Source organism: Octopus sinensis, linkage group LG23 (genome assembly GCF_006345805.1).
Source record: "Octopus sinensis linkage group LG23, ASM634580v1, whole genome shotgun sequence".
In the NCBI taxonomy this organism is placed as follows: Eukaryota; Metazoa; Mollusca; class Cephalopoda; order Octopoda; family Octopodidae; genus Octopus; species Octopus sinensis.
This window is the reverse complement of record NC_043019.1, coordinates 32252801-32277796: the sequence shown is the minus strand read 5'-3', so window position 1 is coordinate 32277796 and position 24996 is coordinate 32252801. Positions and strand designations below refer to the sequence as shown.

The following is a 24996-nucleotide window of genomic DNA, read 5'->3' as shown; positions in this document are numbered from 1 at the left end:
TACTTCGGAAGGTTATATACAAAATCTTTAGAAGCGAGTGAAACATCTATGTACATGCGGGTTTGTATAAGCATTATATACATATATATCCTTTTATTCGTTTCAGTCACTTGAGTGCGCCCATGCTGGAGCACCGCCTTTAGTCGAACAAATCGACCCCAGGACTTATCCTTTGTAAACCTAGTAGCTGTCCTATCAGTCTCTTTTGCTGAACCGTTAAGTTACGGGAACATAAACACATCAACATTGATTGTCAAGTGATGGTGGGGGACAAACAAACATACAGACACACACATACATATATGACAGGCTTCTTTCAGTTTCCGTCTACCAGATTCACTCACAAGGCTATATATATATAGCCTTGTGAGTGGATTTGGTAGACGGAAACTGAAAGAAGCCCGTCGTATATATGTACATATGTGTATATATATATATATCTGTGTCTATGTTTGTGTGTCTGTGTTTGTCCACCCAACATCGCTTGACAACTGATGATGGTGTGTTTACGTCCCCGTAACTTAGCGGTTCGGCAAAAGAGACCGACAGAGTAAGTACTAGGCTTCCAAAGAATAAGTCCTGAGGTCGATTTGCCTGACTAAAGGCAGTGCTCCAGCATGGCCACAGTCACATGACTGAAACAAGTAAAAGAGTAGAAAGAGCAAAACGGTTAAATATATGTGTAATTTCAGCTAATTTTGAAAACGTCCAAGAATTTGGAATGATTTACAAAAATCAACAAAGTTTTTTCATTGTTAAACATGTAATTGAAACACTGGAAGGTTTCAGCTTAACCCTTTAGCATTTAAACCGGCCATATCCGGCCAAAAGTATTCTGCCTGTTTTATGTTCAAACTGGCCAGATCTGGTCTCTCACACCAACCCTACAATATCGTTTTAAAATTTAACAGCTACCTCATCAAAATCTCATAGCTACAAGATAATGCATGATTAGTTCAAAACAATGTGGATGAATAAGCATTAATTTTGGCAGAATAATGCGAACACTAAAGGGTTAAATATGAATGCTTCTTAAAACAGGTTTTTGTATCACAAAACCTCTCTGGTTTATGTGATACAAAAGCAAGACAGAAAAAATATTGATTGAATTTTCTTGCTTTTTGTGTATTGGGTTTTCTTAGACATGGAGAAAGAATATTTTTATTTGCTCTTTGTGTAGTTTTAATTATGGTGAGGACATTAACAGTAAAGAATTAGGGAGGCTGAAATAAGATGGAATTGACTGAAATTAATTATGCATGCAAATTTGATTATTTCTACAGCCGTTTTTGTCATGCCTGAATGGTTTTACATTACACTGTCATGCTTGAATGGCTTTACAATGGCACAAGTAACCTTTCTTGAGAAGCAGGGATAAGCAGCATTTCATTTTCAGATCAAATTCCAGACTGCTTTACATCCTTTTGGGTTCATTAAAATAAGTACCAGTGGAGCACTGGGGGTTGATGGAATCGGGGTTCCCCAGTCCTAAAAATTACCAACCCCGTGCCCATATAAGGAGGGATTATTAAGGTGGGTTACACCACTAAGAGAAAAAAAAAAAAAATCAAATCCTTGTGCCTAGGATATTTTTATTCTCTTACTTGTTTCAGTCATTTGACTGCGCCCCTGCTGGAGCACCGCCTTTAGTCAAGCAAATCGACCCCAGGACTTATTCTTTGTAAGCCTAGTACTTATTCTGTCTCTTTTGCTGAACCACTAAGTTATGGGGGAGAAACACACCAACATTGGCTGTCAAGTGATATTGGGGGGGGGGGGCACAAACACACACATATATATATGATGGGCTTCTTTCAGTTTCCATCTACCAAATCCACTCACAAGGCTTTGGTTGGACCAAGGCTATGGTAGGAGACACTTGTCCAAGATGCCACGCAGTGGGCCTGAACCTGGAACCATGTGGTTGGTAAGCAAGCTACTTACCACACAGCCACTCCTGCACCTATATGTTAACAATATGTTAATAAATTGATGTTTGTTGGATAAATCTCTCCATTTTCTTGTTATTGAAATGAAAGAATCATTTATCTCCATATTAAATTAACTGGTGCCTCTTATTAAAGAACGAACACCAATACTATTAAGCAGTACTGGACTCATACATACATATACATATATATATATCTCATGCTAGCATGGAGAACGGACGTTAAACGATGATGATATACATATATATATACACACACGCATACATACACACACATACATATATATATATACATACATATATATATATATACACACATATACATATACACATATATATATATATACACATACATACATATATATACACATACATACACACATATATATATATATATACACACACATACACATACACACACATATACACACACACACATATATATATATATATACACACACATGCACACTCGCAAGCATAAACATATACATCTGTCCCTCTTCCACTGACACGTATACACATGCAACAACTATTTCCTGTTACACCATTGTATTTCCAAAATTCTTACCATTTTTTGCAGTTGGTGTGTGTGCATGTGTGTGTGCATGTGAGTGTGTATATGTGAGTGTGTATATGTGTGTGTGTGTATGCGAAATAGCTCTGAATCCACATGCACGCAAGGTTCCGTGCCAAAAACACAAATGTCATGACAACACCATGATGCGCTTCCAACAAGAAGAATTTACTTGAAACAATGAGTTTTCAGTGATGGTTGCTATGGTAGTCGTAGTCATGCAACAGAGGCTGGTGGTGGTGGTGGTGGTGGGGTGTCTATTTGTTTACCTGGCAGCGTGGGCGGGAGGAGGAGGTGGAGGAGGAGGAGAAAGAAGGGAATGTAGTCAGTCCTGTGTTGGCTGAGGGTAATGGCGGCGGTGAAGGTGGTGGTAGTCGTAAGAGGTGATAGTGGTGGTGATGGTTGTAGTGATGATGGCTGTGATGGTGGTGGTGAAAGTGGTGGCTGTGGGTGGTAGGGATGGTTGTTGTAGAGGTAGGGGCAGTGGCGGTGGTGGTGGTGATGATGATGGTGGTGATGATGGTGGTGGTGATGATGATGGTGGTGGTGATGATGATGATGGTGGTGATGATGATGGTGGTGATGATGGTGATGATGGTGGTGGTGATGGTGGTGGTGATGATGATGGTGGTGATGATGATGGTGGTGGTGATGATGATGGTGGTGATGATGATGGTGGTGGTGATGATGATGGTGGTGGTGATGATGATGGTGGTGATGATGATGATGGTGGTGATGATGGTGGTGGTGATGATGATGATGATGGTGGTGGTGATGGTGGTGGTGATGATGATGGTGGTGGTGATGATGGTGGTGGTGATGATGATGATGATGATGATGATGATGGTGGTAGTGGTGGTGGTGGTGATGGTGGTGGTGATGATGATGATGGTGGTGATGATGATGATGGTGGTGGTGATGATGGTGGTGGTGATGATGATGATGGTGGTGATGATGATGATGGTGGTGATGATGGTGATGGTGATGATGGTGGTGGTGATGATGGTGGTGACGATGGTGGTGGTGATGGTGGTGGTAGTGATGATGGTGATGGTGGTGGTGATGATGGTAGTGATGATGGTGATGATGGTGGTGTGGAGATGATGATGGTTGGCGTGGTGATGGTGATGGTCGTGGTGCTGATGATGGTGGTGGTGATGTCGATGGTTGTGGAGGTAGGGGTAGTGGTGATGTTTTCGATGGTGCTGGCTCATTATTTGTTTATGTAGACATTTAAAAGGTGTTGCTTCTGCACACACAATTATCACCTACCATTTTCGTAAATTGTATTTACATATTGCATACGAGATTCTTGACAGAAGCAATACAGTTTGAGGTGTTGAAGACAAAAATAGCAAAAATAAAAATAGATAAAAAGCAAATGAAAATAAATAATGAGGTATTCTTTGATTCTTTTACTTGTTTCAGCCATTTGACTGTGGCCATGCTTGAGCACCGCATTAGCGGGGCTTTTTAGTTGAAGAAATCGACTCCAAGACTTATTCTTTGTAAGCCTAGAACTTATTCTATCAGTCTCTTTTGCTGAACTGCGATGGCAGGGGTCAAACACAGACGCACACACATACATACACATACGATGGGCTTCTTTCAGTTTCTGTCTACCAAATCCACTCACAAGGTTTTTCCCCCAAAAAAGTGTTTTGGAGATATGAGCCGTGCGTGTGTGTATGTAAATTCATGTACAGAAACATATATATATATAAACTAATATACATGAACTTATTTGCAGAAGAATGAGCAAAATTTATACCAATAAGATTTTATGGTAGGAAAATACTGAATGAACAATAACAAAACCAGCGGGGGGGGGGTGAGAGAGAGGGAGAAGAGAGAGAAAGGGAAGAGAAAGAGAGGAGACAGAGAGGGAAGAGAAAGAGGGGAGAAAAACAAGAGATACCGAGAGAGAGAGAGAGAGAGAGAGAGAGAGAGAGAGAGAGAGAGAGAGAGAGAGAGAGAGAGAGAGAGAGAGATGAGAGAACTGAAACTAGACAAGTGATTGAAGCAGAGGCAGGCACAAGGAGTATTGAGGAGAAGGCAGAAAAGTATCACTAAAAAGGAGAAAAATTGAAAAAAAAAAAAAAAAAATACAGGCAGAAGAGAAAAAAAAAGAGAAAGAAAATGAAAAGTGGAGGACGAAAATGGTTGCGGTGGGGGAAATATGAAGTTAGGAAAGGACATGTAAGAAGAAGGGAAAGGGGAAAAAAGGATAATATTTTCTTTTCACCCAAACACTGGAATAACAACACTGGATAAACAGGTCCTGCTCATAAGAGGCATCACTGACACACACACACACACCGGGTTCCCTTTTACTCTTCATGTCTTAAATAGACTATACACACACACACATCTGTATATGCATACACTGTGTGAGGTGCCTGTGTGTGTGTGTGTGTATATATATATATATATATAGACACTGACAAAAACTTGTGTATACACTCAAATACAGATATACTGTGTATTCTACACATAGACAAGTCTAACTAAATATATTATGCTAAAACACACACATTATGTGTGTGTGTGTGTGTGTGTGTGTAAGAAATTGGGATGACAAAGGAAAAAAACAATTATGTTATGAACTTTATTAGCTTACAGCTGTTTCGGCTATAAGGTGCAATGCACCCACAGTTGAATGCTTGAGTATCACCCTAATATATCTATCTATCTATAGACATTTACACAGATAAACGCCAGTAAAGTAGCCATAACATCACATGGTTTAACCCACCTTTTTCTCTCACTGTAAAAACCAATTGAGCAAAACTTCTTGTAATCTCCAATACCACAGACTTTTCGGTAAATCTTAGATATTAGAAACTAGTCGATTACAATATGATTAAGGGCAGCTACAGTTACCAAATTCTGGAAATATCGCAACGAGCGAAGATGACAAGGTACTGATGCAAAAAGAAAGAGTTTATACATGTTCTTTTAAATAGAACAGGAATTGAAAAGTAATCAGCGTTTTTCCACTTAACCCCTTGTTACCATATTTCTGTTGAAATACACTGCCTTTGTTTTAAGTAATTTTGAAAATAATGAAGAATTTAGTAAAAAAACTTTTGTCATTCTTAAGCTGGGGTTGATTTGTTCGACTGAAGACGGTGCTCCAGCATGGCTGCAGTCAAATGACTGAAACAAGTAAAAGAAAGAATAGAATATATTTATATATATACAGGCGCAGGAGTGTCTGTGTGGTAAGTAGCTTGCTAACCAGCCACATGGTTCCGGGTTCAGTCCCACTGCGTGGCATCTTGAGCAAGTGTCTTCTGCTATAGCCCCGGGTCGACCAATGCCTTGTGAGTGGATTTGGTAGACGGAAACTGAAAGAAGCCTGTCGTATATATGTATATATATATATATATATATATGTGTGTGTGTGTGTGTTTGTGTGTCTGTGTTTGTCCCCCTAGCATTGCTTGACAACCGCTGTTGGTGTGTTTACGTCCCCGTCACTTAGCGGTTCGGCAAAAGAGACCGATAGAATAAGTACTGGGCTTACAAAGAATAAGTCCCGGGGTCGAGTTGCTCAATTAAAGGCAGTGCTCCAGCATGGCTGCAGTCAAATGATTGAAACAAGTAAAAAAAGAGTATATGTTTGTGTGTGTGTATATATATATATATATATATATATATATACAAATAGATATATAGACACACATACATATTTATGCATGCATACACACAAACACACTGAAGTGACAATGTGTATGCCTATCTATCTATATATCCATACACACACACACACACACACACAAACATTACATACATTCCACGCATAAGAATGTATAAAGATGTGCAAAATGCCCATTAATTCCCCCACCTTCCTCTCCATCCCAAATTATGATATCCAAATAGAGGAGAGGCTTAACGATGACAGCAAGAGACCAACAGACAGACAGACAGACAAACAGGCAGACAAGCATGCAGAGCGACGACGAGTGTGTGTGCGTGCACGCATGTCTGTGTGTGTATGTATGTTACGAGGGTACAACTAGCTATAATAGCAAGGCAGGAATGAAACCATATATCCCGAAGACATCCCATCACGTCCCCAGTTAACCATTTACACCAACAAACTTACTATCACTTTACTCAACCACCACCGCCGCCACCACCACCACCACCACTACATACAGCACCCCCACTGTCATGTGACTCACCTATCTTCTCTCTGTCTTTCTTTTCAGAGGGGAGACAACGCAAGACACCAACCAGACTGTGTTCCATGGTACAGAAGTCACGCCACAAACTCCAGTCCCCCACCATTCACCACCAGTCAAATACCATCATAACACCACCACCACCAGCACCACTACACACACTACCATTACAGCCCCTCTGTGGAAGCCTTAACCACCACCACCACCACCAATCCCCTCGTTTGCCCCCCCTCCCATTATTTTTTTGTTATATTTCATATTGGAAAAAAATAAATTTGTTTTGTGTTTTATTAAGTGTTTGTCTCCAGAGTCAATGAACCATCAAGGACCGACCATAAAAAAACACTTAAGTCGTGGTCGTGGTGGGGGTGGTGTTTATAATGTAACGGGGGGGGGGAACGAAAGTGGGGGAGAATGGAAGAACAATCACCATCATCACTGTTGTTCACCAGATTCCTTCTACTATATAGGAACAAGGCCTGGAATTTTCGGTGGAAGGGATTAGTTGATTATGTGACCCCAGTAATCAACTGGGGTTTATTTTATTGATCCCATCCACCCCAGAGAATGAAAGGTAATAATTCTTTGTACAACACAGGCACAAGACCTAGAATTTTGGTGGAGGTGCATTAGTTGATTACATCAGCCCCTAATATGCTCAGCTGGTACTTTATCAACCCTGGGAAGGACGAAAGGGACACAACGCCTGAAATTATAAGAAGAGTGGGTTAGTCAATTATATCAACCCCTAATACTCAGCTAGTACTTATTTTCGACCCTAGAAAGGATGAAAGGGAGACAAGGCCTGAAATTATGAGGTGAGTCGGTAGGTCAATTACATCAGCCCCTAATATGCTCAGCTGGTACTTTATCAACCCTGGGAAGGATGAAAGGGACACAAGGCCTGAAATAATGAGAGGAGTGGATAGGTCAATCACATCAACCCCTAATGGTCAGCTGGCACTTATTTTATCAACCCTGAGAAAATGAAAGGTAATAATTCTTTGTACTATAGGCACAAGGCTTAGAATTCTGTGGCGGAGGTTAGTCGATTACATCAACCCCCCCAGTACTCAACTGGTACTTATTTTATCAACCCCAATAGAGGTACAAGGCCTGAAATTACAAAGAGAGGGATCTAGTCAGTTACACGAATCCGGTGTTTAAGGGATACCTAGTTTATGAATGCTGAAAAGATGTTAGAAAGTAATTCTTTTTACTATAAGGCACAAGACCTGAAATTTTGAAGGGATGTGAGTAAGTTGATTGCGTCAACCCTGGTACTCAACTGGTACTTACTTTATCGAGACCAAAAGGTTGAAAGGCCAAGCTGACCTTGGAGGAATTTGAACTCAGAACGTAAAGACAGATGAAATACCGCTAAGCATTTTGTGTGGCGTGCTAACGATCCTGTTAGCTCAAATAATAATGATGATGACCTGGAATTTAGAGGGGTGGCAGTCGATTAGATTGACCCCAGTATGCAACTAGTACTTATTTTATCAAGCCCAAAAGGATGAAAGGCAAAGTTGACCTCGGAGGAATTTGAGCTCTGAACATAAAGACCGGAAAAAATGCTGTTAAGCATTATGTGTGGCGTGCTAACAATTCTATTAGCTCAAATAATGATGATGATGATGAAGATGATGATTTCAAAGTTTGGCACAGGGCCAGCAGTTTTTGAGGGGAGGAGAAAATTGATTACATCAACCCCAGTATTTTGACTGGTACTTAATTTATTGACCCCTTCATCCCCAAAAAGATGAAAGGCAAAGTCGACCTCGGAAGAACTTGAACACAGAATGTAAAGACAGATGAAACACTGATAAATATTTTGTCAGGTGCACTAACGATTCTGTCAGTTCGCCACCTTAATAATGCTAATAGTTTCAAATTTTGGCACTAGGCCAGCAATTTTGGGGGAGGGGGTTAAGTTGATTTACATCGACCCAAGTGACATCTAGTATTTATTTCAACAAGCCCCGAAAGGATAAGGCAAGGAAGGCCAAGTCAACCTCGACAGAAATTGAACACGGAACATAAAAATGAGCAAAATTTTAATAATACGTATTTTGTCCTGCACGCTAATGATTCCGTGAGCTCACTCACCACCTTAAAGTCATTAATAACAATAATAATGATACTAATACTACTTATGCTTTCTGCTATAGGTACAAGGTTTGAAATTACAGGGAGGAGGGAGGGAGGAGAAGATATAGACGATTGCATCAAACTCCACCCCACCCCCATGCTTACTGACCCCCGAAAGGATGAAAGGCAAAGTCCACCTTGGCAGAATTTGAACACAGAATGTAAAGATGGACGAAATACTGCTAAGCATTTTGTGCAGCACGCTAACAATTCTGCCAGCGCACCACTTTAATAATAATGATAATAACAATAATAATAATAATAGTAATAATGATAATAATAATAATGATAATAATAATAATAATGATAATAATAATGATGATAATAATAATAATAATAATGATAATAATAATGATGATAATAATAATAATAATGATAATAATAATAATAATGATAATAATAATAATAATGATAATAATAATAATAATGATAATAATAATAATAATAATAATAATAATAATAATAATAATGAAAATAATAATAATAATCAAAATAATAATAATAATGATATTAATAATAAGAATAATAATGATATTAATAATAATAATAATAATAATGATATTAATAATAATAATAATAATGATATTAATAATAATAATAATGATGATTAAATAGAAATTTCTAAAATAATTACAAAAAGCCAATTAATTTGAGAGGGCGAGTGTGGCGGTTTGCGTTGGCTGAGGACATGGGCATCAACTACTCACACACACATTTGATTTTTTGATTTTGATTTTTCCAGTTTCAGCTAATGAGCTGTGGCCATGCTGGGGCACCGCCATTTTTTAAAGTGGTGAAAGAGTACAGCAGGGATCACCACCCCCTGCCGGAGCCTCGTGGAGCTTTTAGGTGTTTTCGCTCAATAAACACACACAACACCCGGTCTGGGAATCGATACCACGATCCTGCGACCGCGAGTCCGCTGCCCTAACCACTAGGCCATTGCGCCTCCATACATATATATATACATATACACACATTACTTTGACTAGTGTTTTATTTCAATGATTCTTGGAAGGATGTAAAAGCCAAAGTGGGATTTGAACTCGGAATATAAAAAAAGAGCCCCATGAGCTAACTTATGCTCAAAGCATTTTCTGTTCAGTGACTTATCGATTCAGGCAAACTAACAACGGTTCCTTGGTGATCGTGATGCTGATGCTGACGATGGTGATGATGATGACGATGGTGATGATGATGATGACAGTTATACATTATTATAAGCAAAAGCACCAAAACAGAGAAAAAAAACCCAAACAAATCAAAAACAAAAGAAAATGTTAACAAATGTAACAATGTCAATAGCAACAATAACAACAATAATAATGATAATAATAATAATAATAGTAATAATAATTTTTATTATTATCATTATTATTATTATTATTATTATAACAATATAAGAGAAGCAAGAATCCAAATGGGAGAGATAATGTGATTGATAATGACACAGGCTGGTCGGAAATCTCCAAGGAAAATGCCACAAAGCTCATTAAATGAAAATATGGGAACACACCATATTCTCTCTCTCTCTCCCTTTCTATCTCTCTTTATCTCTCTATCTATCTTCTTTCTGTTGCACAAACACATATGCTCATTCGTTCTCCTGTCCTTCCTTCCGTCCTCCACCCTGCTACAAGCATGCACGCTTCTTTCCCTTCTTCTCGAACTGGTCTGTTACATGCATATATATCTCACTGTCTCTCTTGCTCTCTCTCTCTCTCATAGACACACAGGCCCTGATGCATACACACACACACAGATATATAGTGAGACACACTTCTACTCATGTGCATACACAACACACACACACACACACACAGTGGCAGATACAAACTCTCCCTTACAAGGCCTCTTCCTTTCTCTCTCTCTCTCTCACACACACACACACACACACAGGCAGACAATGGACTTTCCTTCACAAATGCGCACACTATCTCCCTTTCATACAAACACACACACATCGACAGACAACCATCTTTCCCTCACAAATGTATGCATATACAAACACAATCATACGGACACACGGACACACACACACACAGAGCAGACATATAAACTAATGAGCCGACATTGGAGTAGTTGTGGGCTTTTGTTTTATGAGCGGAAAACGAAAGACATGGAGAAGTAATTCTCCATTTGGTAGCATTGCCAATCTAGGAAACACAGATGATGATGGTGATGAAGAGGGAGGGGAATATGGCAATGGAATCATATACTTCACAAATAAAACATGCAGAAAATACTGGGAATACTCAGTGATACCAATAACAGATATCTATTATATAATGATATTTAATAATAATAATAATAATAATAATAATAATAATGATAATCCTTTGGCACAAGGCCTGAAATTTGGGGTGGGTGGGAACTAGTTGATGACATCAACCCAAGTGTTCAACTGGTAACTTAAATTTATCAACCCCGAAAGGATGAAAGGCAAAGTCGACCGCGGCGGAATTTGAAATCAGAACATACAAGACGGACGAAATGCTGCTAAGCATTTTTCCCTGCGTGCTAACGATTCTGCCAGCTTGCCATTTTTAATTTATCAACTTCGAAAGGAAGAAAGGCAAAGAAGTCGACCTCGGTGGAATTAGGAGTTTTTAGAGGATATTTTCAAATGAGATGTACAGAACCAGTACACAAATAAAAATTGATTCCCTGAGCTTAGGGTGAAAGCCAATATTGTTGGAATTAAGCATAGAATGTAGAAGGAAAAAAAAAACAAACAAAAATTATTTTAGGGATTCACCAACACCCTATGTCATCTCTAGGAATGAAAGACAGAATGGAAAGTCTTGTGGGATCTGAATCCTGAACACAAACAGATGGACAGAATTTCAATTGGTGAGTGATAGGGAGATAGAAAAACGAACAGATTAGATAGATAAATAGATAGATAGACAGACAAACATATATATAGTTAATCCAAACATGAAAACGCAAAGAGAAAACACAACAACACGAGGACGTGGAACAAGTATAGTATTATGGGACACTCAGGAAAGAAGGAGGGTTTAACGTTTCGAGCAGAGCTCTTCGTCAAAAACATAGGAAAAAACAAATCGCCAACGGTACACAAGCAGTCACATTTTGAATGTGTATGTGTATATATATATATGTATATATATATATATACACAGACAGACTCTAAAACCACATTAAATGTCCATACAGCACAGGGAGAGAAGACAAATATGTGTATTTATGTTACTTTCTGCGTATATTCCACTGATGAGGCAAAGCATTTCTTAATGCAAAGCCAGAAATCCGGGATCTGGAATTATCCAGTAATTTTTCGCTAGTTTTATTTTGTCTTTTTGTCTTCTCTGATTGTGCTGTATGGACATTTAATGTGGTTTCAGAGTCTGATTTTGGCTGCTATCTTCAGCATGGCGATATCTCGTAGATTACCCTAAGTTATAATTTTAATAATAATTATATATAGAGATAGATAGATAGATAGATAGACAGACAAAAAGACCAACAGATATATAGATAGATGGAAAGACAATTAGATAGATAGAAAGATAGACAGTATAATAGAAACACAGGAGGAGGAGGAGGAGGAGAAGAAGGAGAAGAAGAAGAAGCTGTAATCTTTCTATTAGCATGCAATAATTCCACTTTTTTTCTTTTCTCCTTCCTGACCACACTGCTCCCTTTGTGCTTGAGCCCCACTTCCTCATCCCTTCAACCCTTTTGCAAACCTCTCTGCCCACCACTTCATTATCGCTGCTGCTGCCACCCCCCACCTCCCTGCTGCTACCCCCAGATAGTCAGGCAGGAATGGAGAAATAATAATGAAGATGGGCAGGAGAAAAGCAGGAACCACTTATGATGACTGGAATAGCCATTAGTGGTTTGTGTGTGTGAGAGAGAGAGAGAGAGAGAGAGAGAGAGAGAGAGAGAAGAGAGAGAGAGAGAGAGAGGGGGGGAGGGAGGCAACCATATATTATTAAAAATTCCTCAAAGAAATCATCATTATTATTATTATATTTTTATTATTATTATTATTATTTTTATTATTATTATTATTATTATTATTATTTTTATTATTATATCATGTATACTTTTATTTCCTTTCACAGGTTCTCCCCTTTCATCCCCCCCCCCCCCCCGCAACAAATTGCAGACTGTCCTTGCGGATGTTTTCCCCATTCATGCTCCTATGGCAACTAAAAGAAAACCTTGTTATCTTTATTAATCAACTATAGCCCTGCCCACCACATCAAAATTTCTGCCTTTATGCCTCTATTAGAAAACATTATTATTATTATTATTATTATATAAAGTGGTGAGCTGGCAGAATCATTAGTACAACGGGTGAAATGCTTAGCCGTATTTCGACTGTTACTACGTTCTGAGTTAAAATTCTGCTGAGGTTGACTTTGCCTTTCATCCTTTCGAGGTCAATAAATTAAGTACCAGTTGAATACTGGGGGTCGATATAATTGACTACACCACCCCCAAATTTCAGACCTTGTGCCTACAGTAGAAAGGATTATTATTATTATTATTATTATTATATGAGGTGGCGAGGTGGCAGAATTGTTAGCACACCAGGCTTAGCGGTATTTTGTCTGCTACTACGTTCAGAGTTCAATTTCCGCTGAGGTTGGCTTTGCCTTTCACCCTTTTGGGGGTCGATGAAATAAGTACCAGTTAGGCACTGGGGTTGATGTAATCAATTAGCCCCCTTCCTCCAAAATTTTTAAGGCCTTGTGCCTAGAGTAGAAATCATCATCATCGTTTAACGTCCATTTCCATGATAGCATGGGTTGGACGGTTCGACCAGAGTCTGGGAAGCCAGAAGGCTGCACCAGGCTCCAGTCTGATCTGGCAGTGTTTCTACAGCTGGATGCCCTTCCTAATGCCAACCACTCCGTGAGTGTAGTGGGTGCTTTTTACGTGCCAGACGAGGCTGGCAACGGCCACAATTGGTTGGTGCTTTTTACGTGCCACCGGCACAGAAGACAGTCAGATAATAATAATAATAATAATAATAATTATCATTATTACTGGTATTGGTGAACTGGTAGAATTGTTAGCATGCTGGGCAAAATGCTTAGTGACATTTCATCTGTCATTACGTTCTGAGTTCAAATTCTGTCGAGGTCGACTTTGTCTTTCATCCTTTTGGGGGTTGCAATCCGGTACTGAAGTCAATGTAATCGACTTCCCCACCCTTGAAATTGCTGGCTTTGTGTCAAATTTGAGACCAATATTAATATCATTATTATTATTGAGTGAGAGAGCAATGCATGTCATCAAAGTGACACTGGGGAACAAATATATGAAGCCCAGTATACCCATCATGACTACCTGTCTGATAAGGGTACACCAGGCACATGCATCACAACCATATGTGCACAACATGGTAACCTTATATCAAGATAAACGGTGAATCACCTTGCAGGCAAGGCCCAGTTAGAACTTTCCCCAGGTTGAGTAGCTCATCCCGCTCAAAAGATCCCTGAAAGAGGGTTGTTTAAGAATGAAAAACAAAACACCCATGTTTGCAGAGGAGAATTAAAACTCGAAAGAATTCCTCTCCAATACATGGCTATGATGCTCCCCCACATATCGTCATCCACTAAAGGACATGCTCAACTGGTTGAAGTCAAGCAACTGACAAGCAAGTCTGTGGAACTGACAATATTTGCTGCAGCCCATCTTTTTACAGCAGGACAAAACATGTACATGATAACACTTCCAATCAGTTAAGATCTGTTTCTTTATTACCCACAAGGGGCTAAACACAGAGGGGACAAACAAGGAGAGACAAACGGATTGAGTCGATTCTATCGACCCCAGTGTGTAACTGGTACTTAATTTATCGACCCCGAAAGGATGATAGGCAAAGTCGACCTCAGCAGAATTTGAACCCAGAACGTAACGGTAGATGAAATGCAGCTACGCATTTCGCTCGGTGTGCTAATGGTTCTGCCAGCAAAGCCATGAGGGCCAGTGCCTGGTACAGCATCAAGGGCAACAACAACAACCGCCAATGCCACCACCACCACCACCACCACCACCACCACCACCACCACCACTACCACCATCACAACCAATCCAAATCCCTTTCGACCATCCTCTGCTTATATTTACCTGTTTCCTGTGGTAAATATAGCAGAAAAATAATTTGTAAATAAATAATAAATAAATAAATGTGTGAGTGTGTGTGTGTGTGTGTGTGTGTGTGTGTGTAAAAACAGAGAAACACAATTGCAGCATAATTAAGGATCTCTTGAGGTGGCTGGCAGTCAGGGAAGAGGGCAAGATCTATGGTAGTAGGAGGAAAGTGTAAAAAGGGGGAAAAAATAGCAGTGTTGAGTTGGGTGGTGAAGAGGGGATACAAGTCATTAACTGGAGTAGTTGGAGATGGTGGTTAGGAACAGGGAGGGGGGGTGAAAGATTTTATTGTGGTGTGGTGTGTGGGGGGGTTAAAGTGCAAAAAAAAAAAACCCCAATACTTGCGGTGGTGGAAAGGAAGAGCAGGTGTGCAAGGTTGTTGTGGCTTATATGGTAACAGGTTGGTTTATAATGGCGGTTGTTCCAGCCATGACCATCCTGGCTTTGTGTGTGTGTGTGTGTGCATGTAAGAAGCTTGTTTCCCAAGCACATTGGCTCTGGGTTTAGACTCAGTGCTTAGCACCTCAGGCAAGTGTCTTCTACTATAGCCTCAGGCTGACCAAAGTCTTGCGAGTGGATTTGGTAGATGGAAACTGAAAGAAGCCCGTCATGTATATATACATATCTATGTGTATGTGGTCACTGTGCGCGTGTTTGTCTTCCCACCATCACTTGACAACTTCGCAGTTCAGCAAAAAATAAGTAATGGAGTTGATTTCTTCGACTAAAACCCCAGCATGGCTACAGTCAAATGACTGACACATATACAAGAATATATATATATATATTTATATGAGAGATGTTTAAAAGTTTCTGGCTTTAAGGGTATTTATGAAAGGCCTGGTTGAAAGCCCAACCTTCCGAGTTATTTTTACAAGGCTTAGAAAAACTGAAGAAAGGCGCAGGAGCGGCTGCGTGGTAAGTAGCTTGCTTACCAACCACATGGTTCCGGGTTCAGTCCCACTGCGTGGCACATATATATATATATATATATATATGCATGTGTGTGTGTATATGTTTGTGTGTCTGTGTTTGTCCCTGCAACATCGCTCGACAACTGATGCTGGTGTATTTACATCCCCGTAATTTAGCAAAAGAGACCGATAAAATAAGTACTAGGCTTCCAAAGAATAAGTCCTGGGGTTGATTTGTTTGACTAAAGGCAGTGCTCCAGCATGGCCACAGTCAAATGACCGGAACAAGTAAAAGAGAATCAAAGAACTGCTGCAATAAGTGTGTGAATCTGAGAGGGGAATTTGTTGGATAAAATCATAATTTTGAGGGGGTGGAAGCAAATGGAACAAATAGTGCCAAGCAACACGGGAGCTAAACCAGCTTCATGCATCACAACTCACACAAGTTAAACAATATTGGTTTTAATGTACCTGTAATATACTTGGTAGTGCAAATTATGGCTGCAAAACAAAATACTGTGTCCTTAACGATATATATATAAATATTGCAGCATGGAGAAGTGGTTGTTAAAATTGATGAAAATGACACGATAATGGAGATGTACTCGCATAGCAATTGATTTGATCTGAGATCGTGTGCTGAAATGAAAACAATTGCAGCGTGGCAGGTGTTTGTAAGCCATTTAAGAAACACACAAAAGCCGTTCGATTCACTTCAACATTTAAGTTTAATTTATCAAAATATTTTCATCGCTAAAATCCGCGACCTGTTCACTGACAAAAATCCGTGCTGTTATGGATAATGTGTGTGGCACTCCGTCGGTTATGACGAGTGAGGGTTCCACTAGATCTGATCAACAGAATAGCCAGCTCATGAAACATTAACATGCAAGGGGCTGAGCTCCTCACAGACAAATGTACCCTTAACGTAGTGATCCTACAATGGACTCGCGGTTGTAGGATCACGGTTTCAATTCCCATGCTGGGCATTGTGAGTGTTTATTGAGTGAAAACACCTGAAGATCCACAAGGCTCCGGCAGGGAAGGGTGGCGATCCCTTAACGTAGTGATCCTACAACGGACTCGTGGTTGTAGGATCACGGTTTCAATTCCCATACTGGGCATTGTGAGTGTTTATTGGGTGAAAACACCTGAAGATCCACAAGGCTCCGGCAGGGAAGGGTGGCGATCCCTGCTGTACTCTTTCGCCACAACTTTCTCTCACTCTTTCTTCTGTTGGCCTGCTCGCTTAACCAGTGGGGTGGCATCATTTGAAGGCTAAAACAATGCGAAGTGCATTGTGACCATCGATGTGTAGCAACATTTGATAGCCTGGTCGGTCACAGTGATCACGATGATATATATATATCAAATATGCACACACACACACACCACACACACACACACACAAGTGCAACAATGATATTAAGCAACTTACATGGCACTGCCTTTCCTTAGAAAAAAAAAACTATAAGATACCAACCACAACAACAATAAACATGTTTACTACACATGCCAAAAAAAAAGTAGATAATAAAAATAGCAACCAATATAAAAAAGTCAAACAGTTGGTGGTGGTGGTGGTGGGGGGTGCTAGAATGGATATAGGGGGAGGTGATACAACACAAAATATATATATAAAAATGTCAAACAATGAACATTCTATCACCCACTTTACCCTTTAATAAAGAGAGAGAGAGAGAGAACAGCAGAAATTAATGGGCCAACCAGCCAGCAAGTCAAAGTAACCAACCAGAATCATGGCCCTCCACCTGCAACCCAGCAAGGCAACCAGCCAGTCAAAGACACCTTCCACCCCCAAAAACAACAACAACAACAACAAAGAGGCAAGAGTACCTCATAAAATACAGTGGAATACACAGAAATGACTTATGTTCTTGCCTTATCAAACCAGCAGATAAGAGATCTTTGGGAGAGAGAGAAAGAGAAAAGAAGCAGGGATAGAGAGAAAGGAAGATAGATAAATAGGTAGATGGAAAGGAAGAAATGGTGGTAGAGAGTGACATGATAGGAGGGCAAGTAGAGAGAGCTGAAGGGAAGTAAGAGGTGGTAGGGAACTAAACAAGGCAGGAGACACACGCACACACAACTGTCATAGTTAACTGAGTCTTTACCACTAGGAGCCTAGCTATAGTCTGTATAACCACCACCACCGCTGCTGCTGCCGCCACTACTACTTGTTGGTGTTTAGCTCTAATCCAGCAGAACTACCTACCTACCTACATATTTCTGTACTACCCACATGGGGCCAAACACAGAGAGGATAATAAACAAGGACAGACAACCCCCAGTGCGTAACTGGTACTTAATTTATCAACCCCAAAAGGATGAAAGGCAAAGTCAAGTCGGTGGAATTTGAACTCAGAACGTAGCGGCAGATGAAATACCTATTTCTTTATTACCCACAAGGGGCCAAACACAGAGAGGACAAACGGATTACTGATTAAGTCGATTACATCAACCCCAGTGCATAACTGGTACTTATTTCATCGACCCTGAAAGGATGAAAGGCAAAGTTGACCTCGGCGGAATTTGAACCCAGAACATAACGGCAGACGGAATACCGCTAAGCATTTCGCCCGGCATGCTAACTTTTCTTATTTCTTTATTGCCCACAAGGGGCTAAACACAGAGAGGACAAACAAGGACAGACAAAGGGATTAAGTCGATTACATCGACCCCAGTGCGTAACTGGTACTTATTTAATCGACCCTGAAAGGATGAAAGGCAAAGTCGACCTCGGCGGAATTTGAACTCAGAACGTAACGGCAGACGAAATACCGCTACGCATTTCGCCCGGCGTGCTAACGTTTCTGCCAGCTCGCCTCTGTCCACCAAATCCACTCACCAGGCTTTTAGTAAAGCCGGAGGCTGTAGCAAAGGACATCGAAGGTGTCACGCTGTGGGACTGAACCCGGAACCATCTCATTGTTACTTCGTCTCCTTGGCTTGTGTACGTACACATGCGTTTACATCGACCCCAGTGCGTAACTGGTACTTAATTTATCGACTCCGAAAGGATGAAAGGCAAAGTCGACCTCGGCGGAATTTGAACCCAGAACGTAATGGCAGACGGAATACCGCTCAGCATTTCACCCAGCGTGCTAACGTTTCTGCCAGCTCGCAACCTTTGCCTACCTACCATTAAAGTAGATGTTCCAATCATGACCACCTCATCTTTCTTTCAAGCATCATATAACATCATAAGCATTATTGTATCCAGTCCAATGTAAATGGTTCTTGTGCACCATCACCTCAATGCTCTCTCTCTCTCTCTCTCTCTCTCTCTCTCTCACACACACACACACACACACACATGCAGAAACATAGCTGTGAGGTTAAGAAGTCTGCTTCGCAACTTGGTGGGATTGGGTTCAATCTTACAGCATGGCATCTTGGGTGAGCACCTTTTTACTATACAGCCCGGCTGTGTGGTAAGTAGCTTGCTTATGAACCGCATGGTTCCTGGTTCAGTCCCACTGCGTGGCACTTTGGGCAAGTATTTTCTGCTATAGCCTTGGGCCGACCAAAGCCATGTGAGTGGATTTGGTAGACGAAAACTTAAAACGAAGCCCGTCGTATATATATATATATATATATATATGTATATGTTTGTGTGTCTGTGTTTGTCCCCCCAACATTGCTTGACAACCGATGCTGGTGTGTTTATGTCTCAGTAACTTAGTGGTTCGGCAAAAAGACACCACTAGAATAAGTACTAGGCTTACAAAGAATAAGTCCTGGGGTCGATTTGCTCGACTAAAGGTGGTGCTCCAGTATGGCCACAGTCAAATGACTGAAAGAAGTAAAAGAGTAAAAATAGACATTATTTTCCATCTTACTCTTAGTTTTATTTTTGTTTTGGAAAATGTAAATTTATTCTACGGTTATATTTTTTATATATTGCTATTATTTTGAATTACATATATATGAAAGCACCAAAATCTTTTAAGTGCTTCGGGTCTCTATGGGTCTTAATCCAGCCATGTGTCCAACCCATGCCAGCGTAGAAAAACTGGCTGTAAAAATGAAACGTACTGATTGTTTGTTGTTTGTTTGTTCCTTCTCGAGCCATGCCTGGCTCATAAGGGCTGGTTTCCCAATTTCTTGGCGTATAGGTTCCCCACCTGGATGGGACGCCGGTCCATCACAGGTGAGCTGCAAAATGCAGGAGGAAAGAGTGAGAGAAAGTTGTGGCGAAAGAGTCAGCAGAAGTTTCACCATTACCTTCTGCCGGAGCCGCGTGGTGCTTCGCTTAGGTTCTTCGCTCATAAACACACACACATCATCTGGTCTGAGATTCGAGCCCACGATCCCTCGACTGCGAGTCTGCTGCTCTAACCACTAGGCCATGTGCCTCCACAAACGTACTGATTATGTATGTTCTATTTCTCTTTATAAGTTAGAATAAATTTTGACTGGGTCATGTACTTGGTAGCAAAGTTGTGGAGGAAGAGGAAAGTATCCGTTCTTATCCGACCAACTTATACATCTTAAAGTCTTGCAGATTTTTGTAGTCCCAGATATTGTGATTACTTGTAGCATATGAATTAAGGGTTAACATTCTCTTCTCAAGAACCCAAGTTCAGCCACATTTTGCTCCAGATTGGTCGGTATGTATCCTGTTGCTTCAATAATAAAGGGTATGAATCTGAAAGTGTGTCTTGGGTACTGGATTTGCAAACTCCTTATTAATGGTTCATAGATGTCCTCTGTGGAGGTGCAATGGCCCAGTGGTTAGGGCAGCGGACTCGTGGTCGGAGGATCACGGTTTTGATTCCCAGACCGGGCGTTGTGAGTGTTTATTGAGCGAAAACACCTAAAGCTCCACAAAGCTCTGGCAGGGGGTGGTGGTAATCCCTGCTGTACTCTTTCGCCACAACTTTCTCTCACTCGCTCAGCCAGCAGGGTGGCGTCATTTGAAGGCTAAAACAATGCGAAGCGCATTGTGACCAGTGATGTGTAGCAACATCTGATAGCCTGGTCGGTCACGTGATTGCATGAGATGTCCTCTTGTATTTTCCTAACCACATTCATGTCCAGAGGACAGCAGATTTCCACGACAGAACATATCTTTTCCTTCTTTGTGTACGTATAAATGTATGTATGTCTGTATAGTGCTCTTGTGTATATATATATATATATATATATATCATTCAACTGTTTAGTATGTATGTGTATGCACGTGCTTATATATACATGTATGCATGCATACATATAACGGTATGTATGCATATATACATGCATGTGTGTGTGTGTGTGTGTGGTGATTTGGAAAGATAAATGGTAGACATGAATTACTTGAGACAGTAAATACTTTAGCTAAGAATTATTGCAGACATTTATATAGATTACACACACACACACACAGCAGCCCCCACAACCTCCAACACACACAGTGAACAGATCAGATGAAAAATAAACAGTCAAGTGGTAATTGAATATACCTACATATATATATACACCTTCACTATATATATATATATATATATATATACACATATATACACACATACACGCACACACACAAACATAATATACACATACATGCACACACACACACACACACATATATATACACATACATGCACACACATACACATATATCATTATCTTGTTTCAGTCATTGGACAGCAGTCATACTAGGGCACTGCTTTGAAGGGTTTGTTTCAGTCAAAGAAATTGACCCTGGTTACCGGTATTTCGTCTGCTGCTACGTTCTGAGTTCAAATTCCGCCGAGGTCGACTTTGCCTTTTCATCCTTTCATCCTTTCGGGGTCAATAAATTAAGTACCAGTTACGCACTGGGGTCGATATAACCGACTTAATCCGTTTGTCTGTCCTTGTTTGTCCTCTCTGTGTTTAGCCCCTTGTGGACTGTAAAGAAATAGGTATTTATATTTTTTTAAAACCTGATACTAACTATACCCCTAAGTTACAGGAATGCAAACAAACCAATACCGGATGTCAAGACATATAACACACACACAACCACACACAGAGGATTAACCAGGGGCTAAACAACAACAACAGCCACAAGCCTCTTGTTGCAGAGACAACAAAGGAAATCAGGAAACAGACCCCCACTCAACCTGCAAGAGACAGCAGATAAATCTCCCTCAACTGACACCCTACCCGAAAACCTGAATCGAAAGCATTTCAGCTGGATTAAGGATGACCTGAAGATAAAGAACAAGAACAAGAACAGCAACAACTCAAATCTCTGATCACACAGTCTCTTATCTTAACCTTCTACATCAATCTCATTCCACATTAACCCTTATAGCACTGCTAAGCCGATACTTCAGATCTGATAACAAAGCTACAGTTACTAAAAACTTGATATATTGGCCTAAAAATGTAACTCTCTTTCTTTTCATTGGTTTAGCCGTCTCCAAACGAACCAATTATGTTGCAGGTCACCTTTTACAGTCAACTGGCGATATTTATATAAAGGCGGCGAGCTGGCAGAAACGTTAGCACACAGGGCGAAATGCTTAGCAGTATTGCGTCTGTCGTTGCGTTCTGAGTTCAAATTCCGCCGAGGTCGACTTTGCCTTTCATCCTTTCGGGGTCGATAAATTAAGTACCAGTTACGCACTGGGGTCGATGTAATCGACTTAATCCGTTTGTCTGTCCTTGTTTATCCCCTCTATATTTAGCCCCTTGTGGGCAATAAAGAAACAGATATTTATATAAAGCTTCCTACCAAATTTCCATGTTTTGTGGCTGTGTGTTAAGAACAAACTTTCCAAGCACATGGATGCGCAGTGGAACTGAACCCCAAACCACGTGGTTAGGAAGCAAACTTCTTAAAACCACAATACCTGCAAAGCACAGTAAAATACTTGAGAAACCAGGACAACAGGTTTGAACAAAATCTGAAAACAGAAATATCTCAAAAAAAAAAAAAAAAAAAAAAAAAACCAGGTGGGCCCTCGATCTTGCTCTAACAGAAGTGAACTAATTAGAACTCACCATCTGTGGTACCATTTGGTGTAAGCTGTGTCGAAGCAGAGTTAGTGGTTTGGTGCAAGGTACTCGACACTGTGATGCTAGAATTATCCAACGTGTTCACAGAGCAGGTGTGTACGATTGGTTGAGGAACAGCTGCTGTTGCTGCTGCTGCCGCCGCTGTTGCTGTGGATGGTGGTGGTGGTGCTGGTTGGTTGGTGGTAACTGGAGAAGAACTGTTTGTTCCGTCCAGCTGATCACCACCTGGACTTGCTGCTAATGATTGTAGATCAAGACACCTGGAAATTGAAGAAAATAAAAATAAATATATAAATAAACATAAATAAATAAGAATAAGGTACGCGTTTCTTCCTTGTTTAATCAGTCTAGGGGTTCGCATATGAGTTCATGAAAGGTGGGAGGTTCGCCGATGACCCTTAACCCTTTAGCATTTCAGACCACTCAGTCAAATTGCAATGCTTACATATTCAAATAGCTCTGAATTCATCATGGATTATCTCATGGCTTCGAGATTTTAATGATGTAATTGGTTGTTATTAGAGTGACATAGGGTATTGTGTGTTTGTTTGTTGAGTGAAGCAGTCTTCATCCCAGAGTGGGCGAAGTCCGAAACATGGTCCTTTGCTATTCGTAAGACCCGCAGAAGAGAAAGCAGGTCAACCCCCGACACCGAGAGCATCGACGGATGGATGAGTGTGCATCCAGGCTCAGCAGTTGCGTAGGAAGTTGGGGACAAGAAATAGGAAGAAAGAGTGCGAGAAAGTTGGAGCGAAAGAGTACAACAGGGGTTGCCACCACCCCCTGCCAGAGCCTCGCGTAGCTTTTAGTGTTTTCGCTCAATAAACACACACAACGCCCGGTCTGGGAATTGAAATCGCGATCCTCCGACCGTGAGTCCGCTGCCCTAACAACTGGGCCATTGTGCCTCCACTTGACGTAGGGTAAGAATGAGAGGCTGGTCATGGTCAACTTGAACACAGAACTTCACCCTGATCAGATAAATCTTTTGTCTTTTACTTGAACAAAGAAGAGGCAGAATATTTGGGCTGGATATGGTCAATTCAAATGTTCGGTAAAACCATTAGCATTCAGACTACTCTGCCAAATGCAATGCTTATTTATTCATATTATTTTGAATTAGTTTTAAGGCAGTGACCTGGCAGAATCATTAATTAGCATGCTGGACAAAATGCTTAGAGGTATTTTGCCCAACACTACATCCTGAGGTCAAATTCCGCAGAGGTCGACTTTCATCCTTTCGAGATGAATAAATTAAGTACCAGTCGACTGGCTCGCTCCCACAAAATTTCAGGCCTTGTGCCGAGAATAGAAAGTATTATCATTACTAAGGCAGCAAGATGGCAGAATCGTTAGCATGCTTAGCAGTATTTTACCTGTCGCTACGTTCTGAGTTCAAATTCTGCTAAGGTAGACTTTTGCCTTTCATCCTTTTGGGGGGCCGATGAATTAAGTACCAGTGAAACACAGGGGTCAGTGAAATCGACTGGTCCCCTCCCTCTTAATTTCAGGCCTTGTACCTACATTAGAATGGATTATTTTGAATTAAACCTATATTATCTCCTAGCTTCGAGATTTCAATCATGTGACCTATTTTTAGAATAGCATTGTAAGAAAGGTGTAAGAGGCTGGATCTGGCCAATTTGAATATAAAATATATAAAAGGTGCTACGCAGTGGAACTGAATCCAGGACCATGTGGTTGGAAAGCAAGCTTCTTACCACACAGCCACGCCTGCACCTATATATATATATATATATATATATATATATTTATTATATTTAGAGGTTTGGAGATGATATACAGGTATTTTAATATTAGAAGAAATGAGGTACTCAGAATTCGGACGGTTTTATATTTACAGATATTTATTTGTATATTACATGTTTTAATACATCATATAACATATTCATATATATACCGCTTTCTCCATTCTAGTGGGGTTTTCAAATCGAACTAAGTTTGGGTTTTCAAATACATAAGAGTAAATAGTGGTTTTTCAAATCGAACTAAGTATATATATATATATATATATATATATATATATAAAGTTAATCCAAACAA

At 40.3% G+C, this 24996-nt stretch overlaps 1 protein-coding gene across 8 annotated transcripts in view; it reads right to left on the bottom strand.

The window, feature by feature from the left end:
- LOC115223373 (eyes absent homolog 1) overlaps positions 1-24996 on the bottom strand; it is a 441365-nt gene that overhangs the window by 121190 nt on the left and 295179 nt on the right. For all 8 annotated transcript variants that reach the window (XM_036512562.1, XM_036512564.1, XM_029793869.2 and 5 more), the window contains exon 5: positions 22918-23192. In XM_036512562.1, the coding sequence (XP_036368455.1) occupies positions 22918-23192 (275 nt within the window). The remainder of the gene's footprint in view (positions 1-22917; positions 23193-24996) is intronic.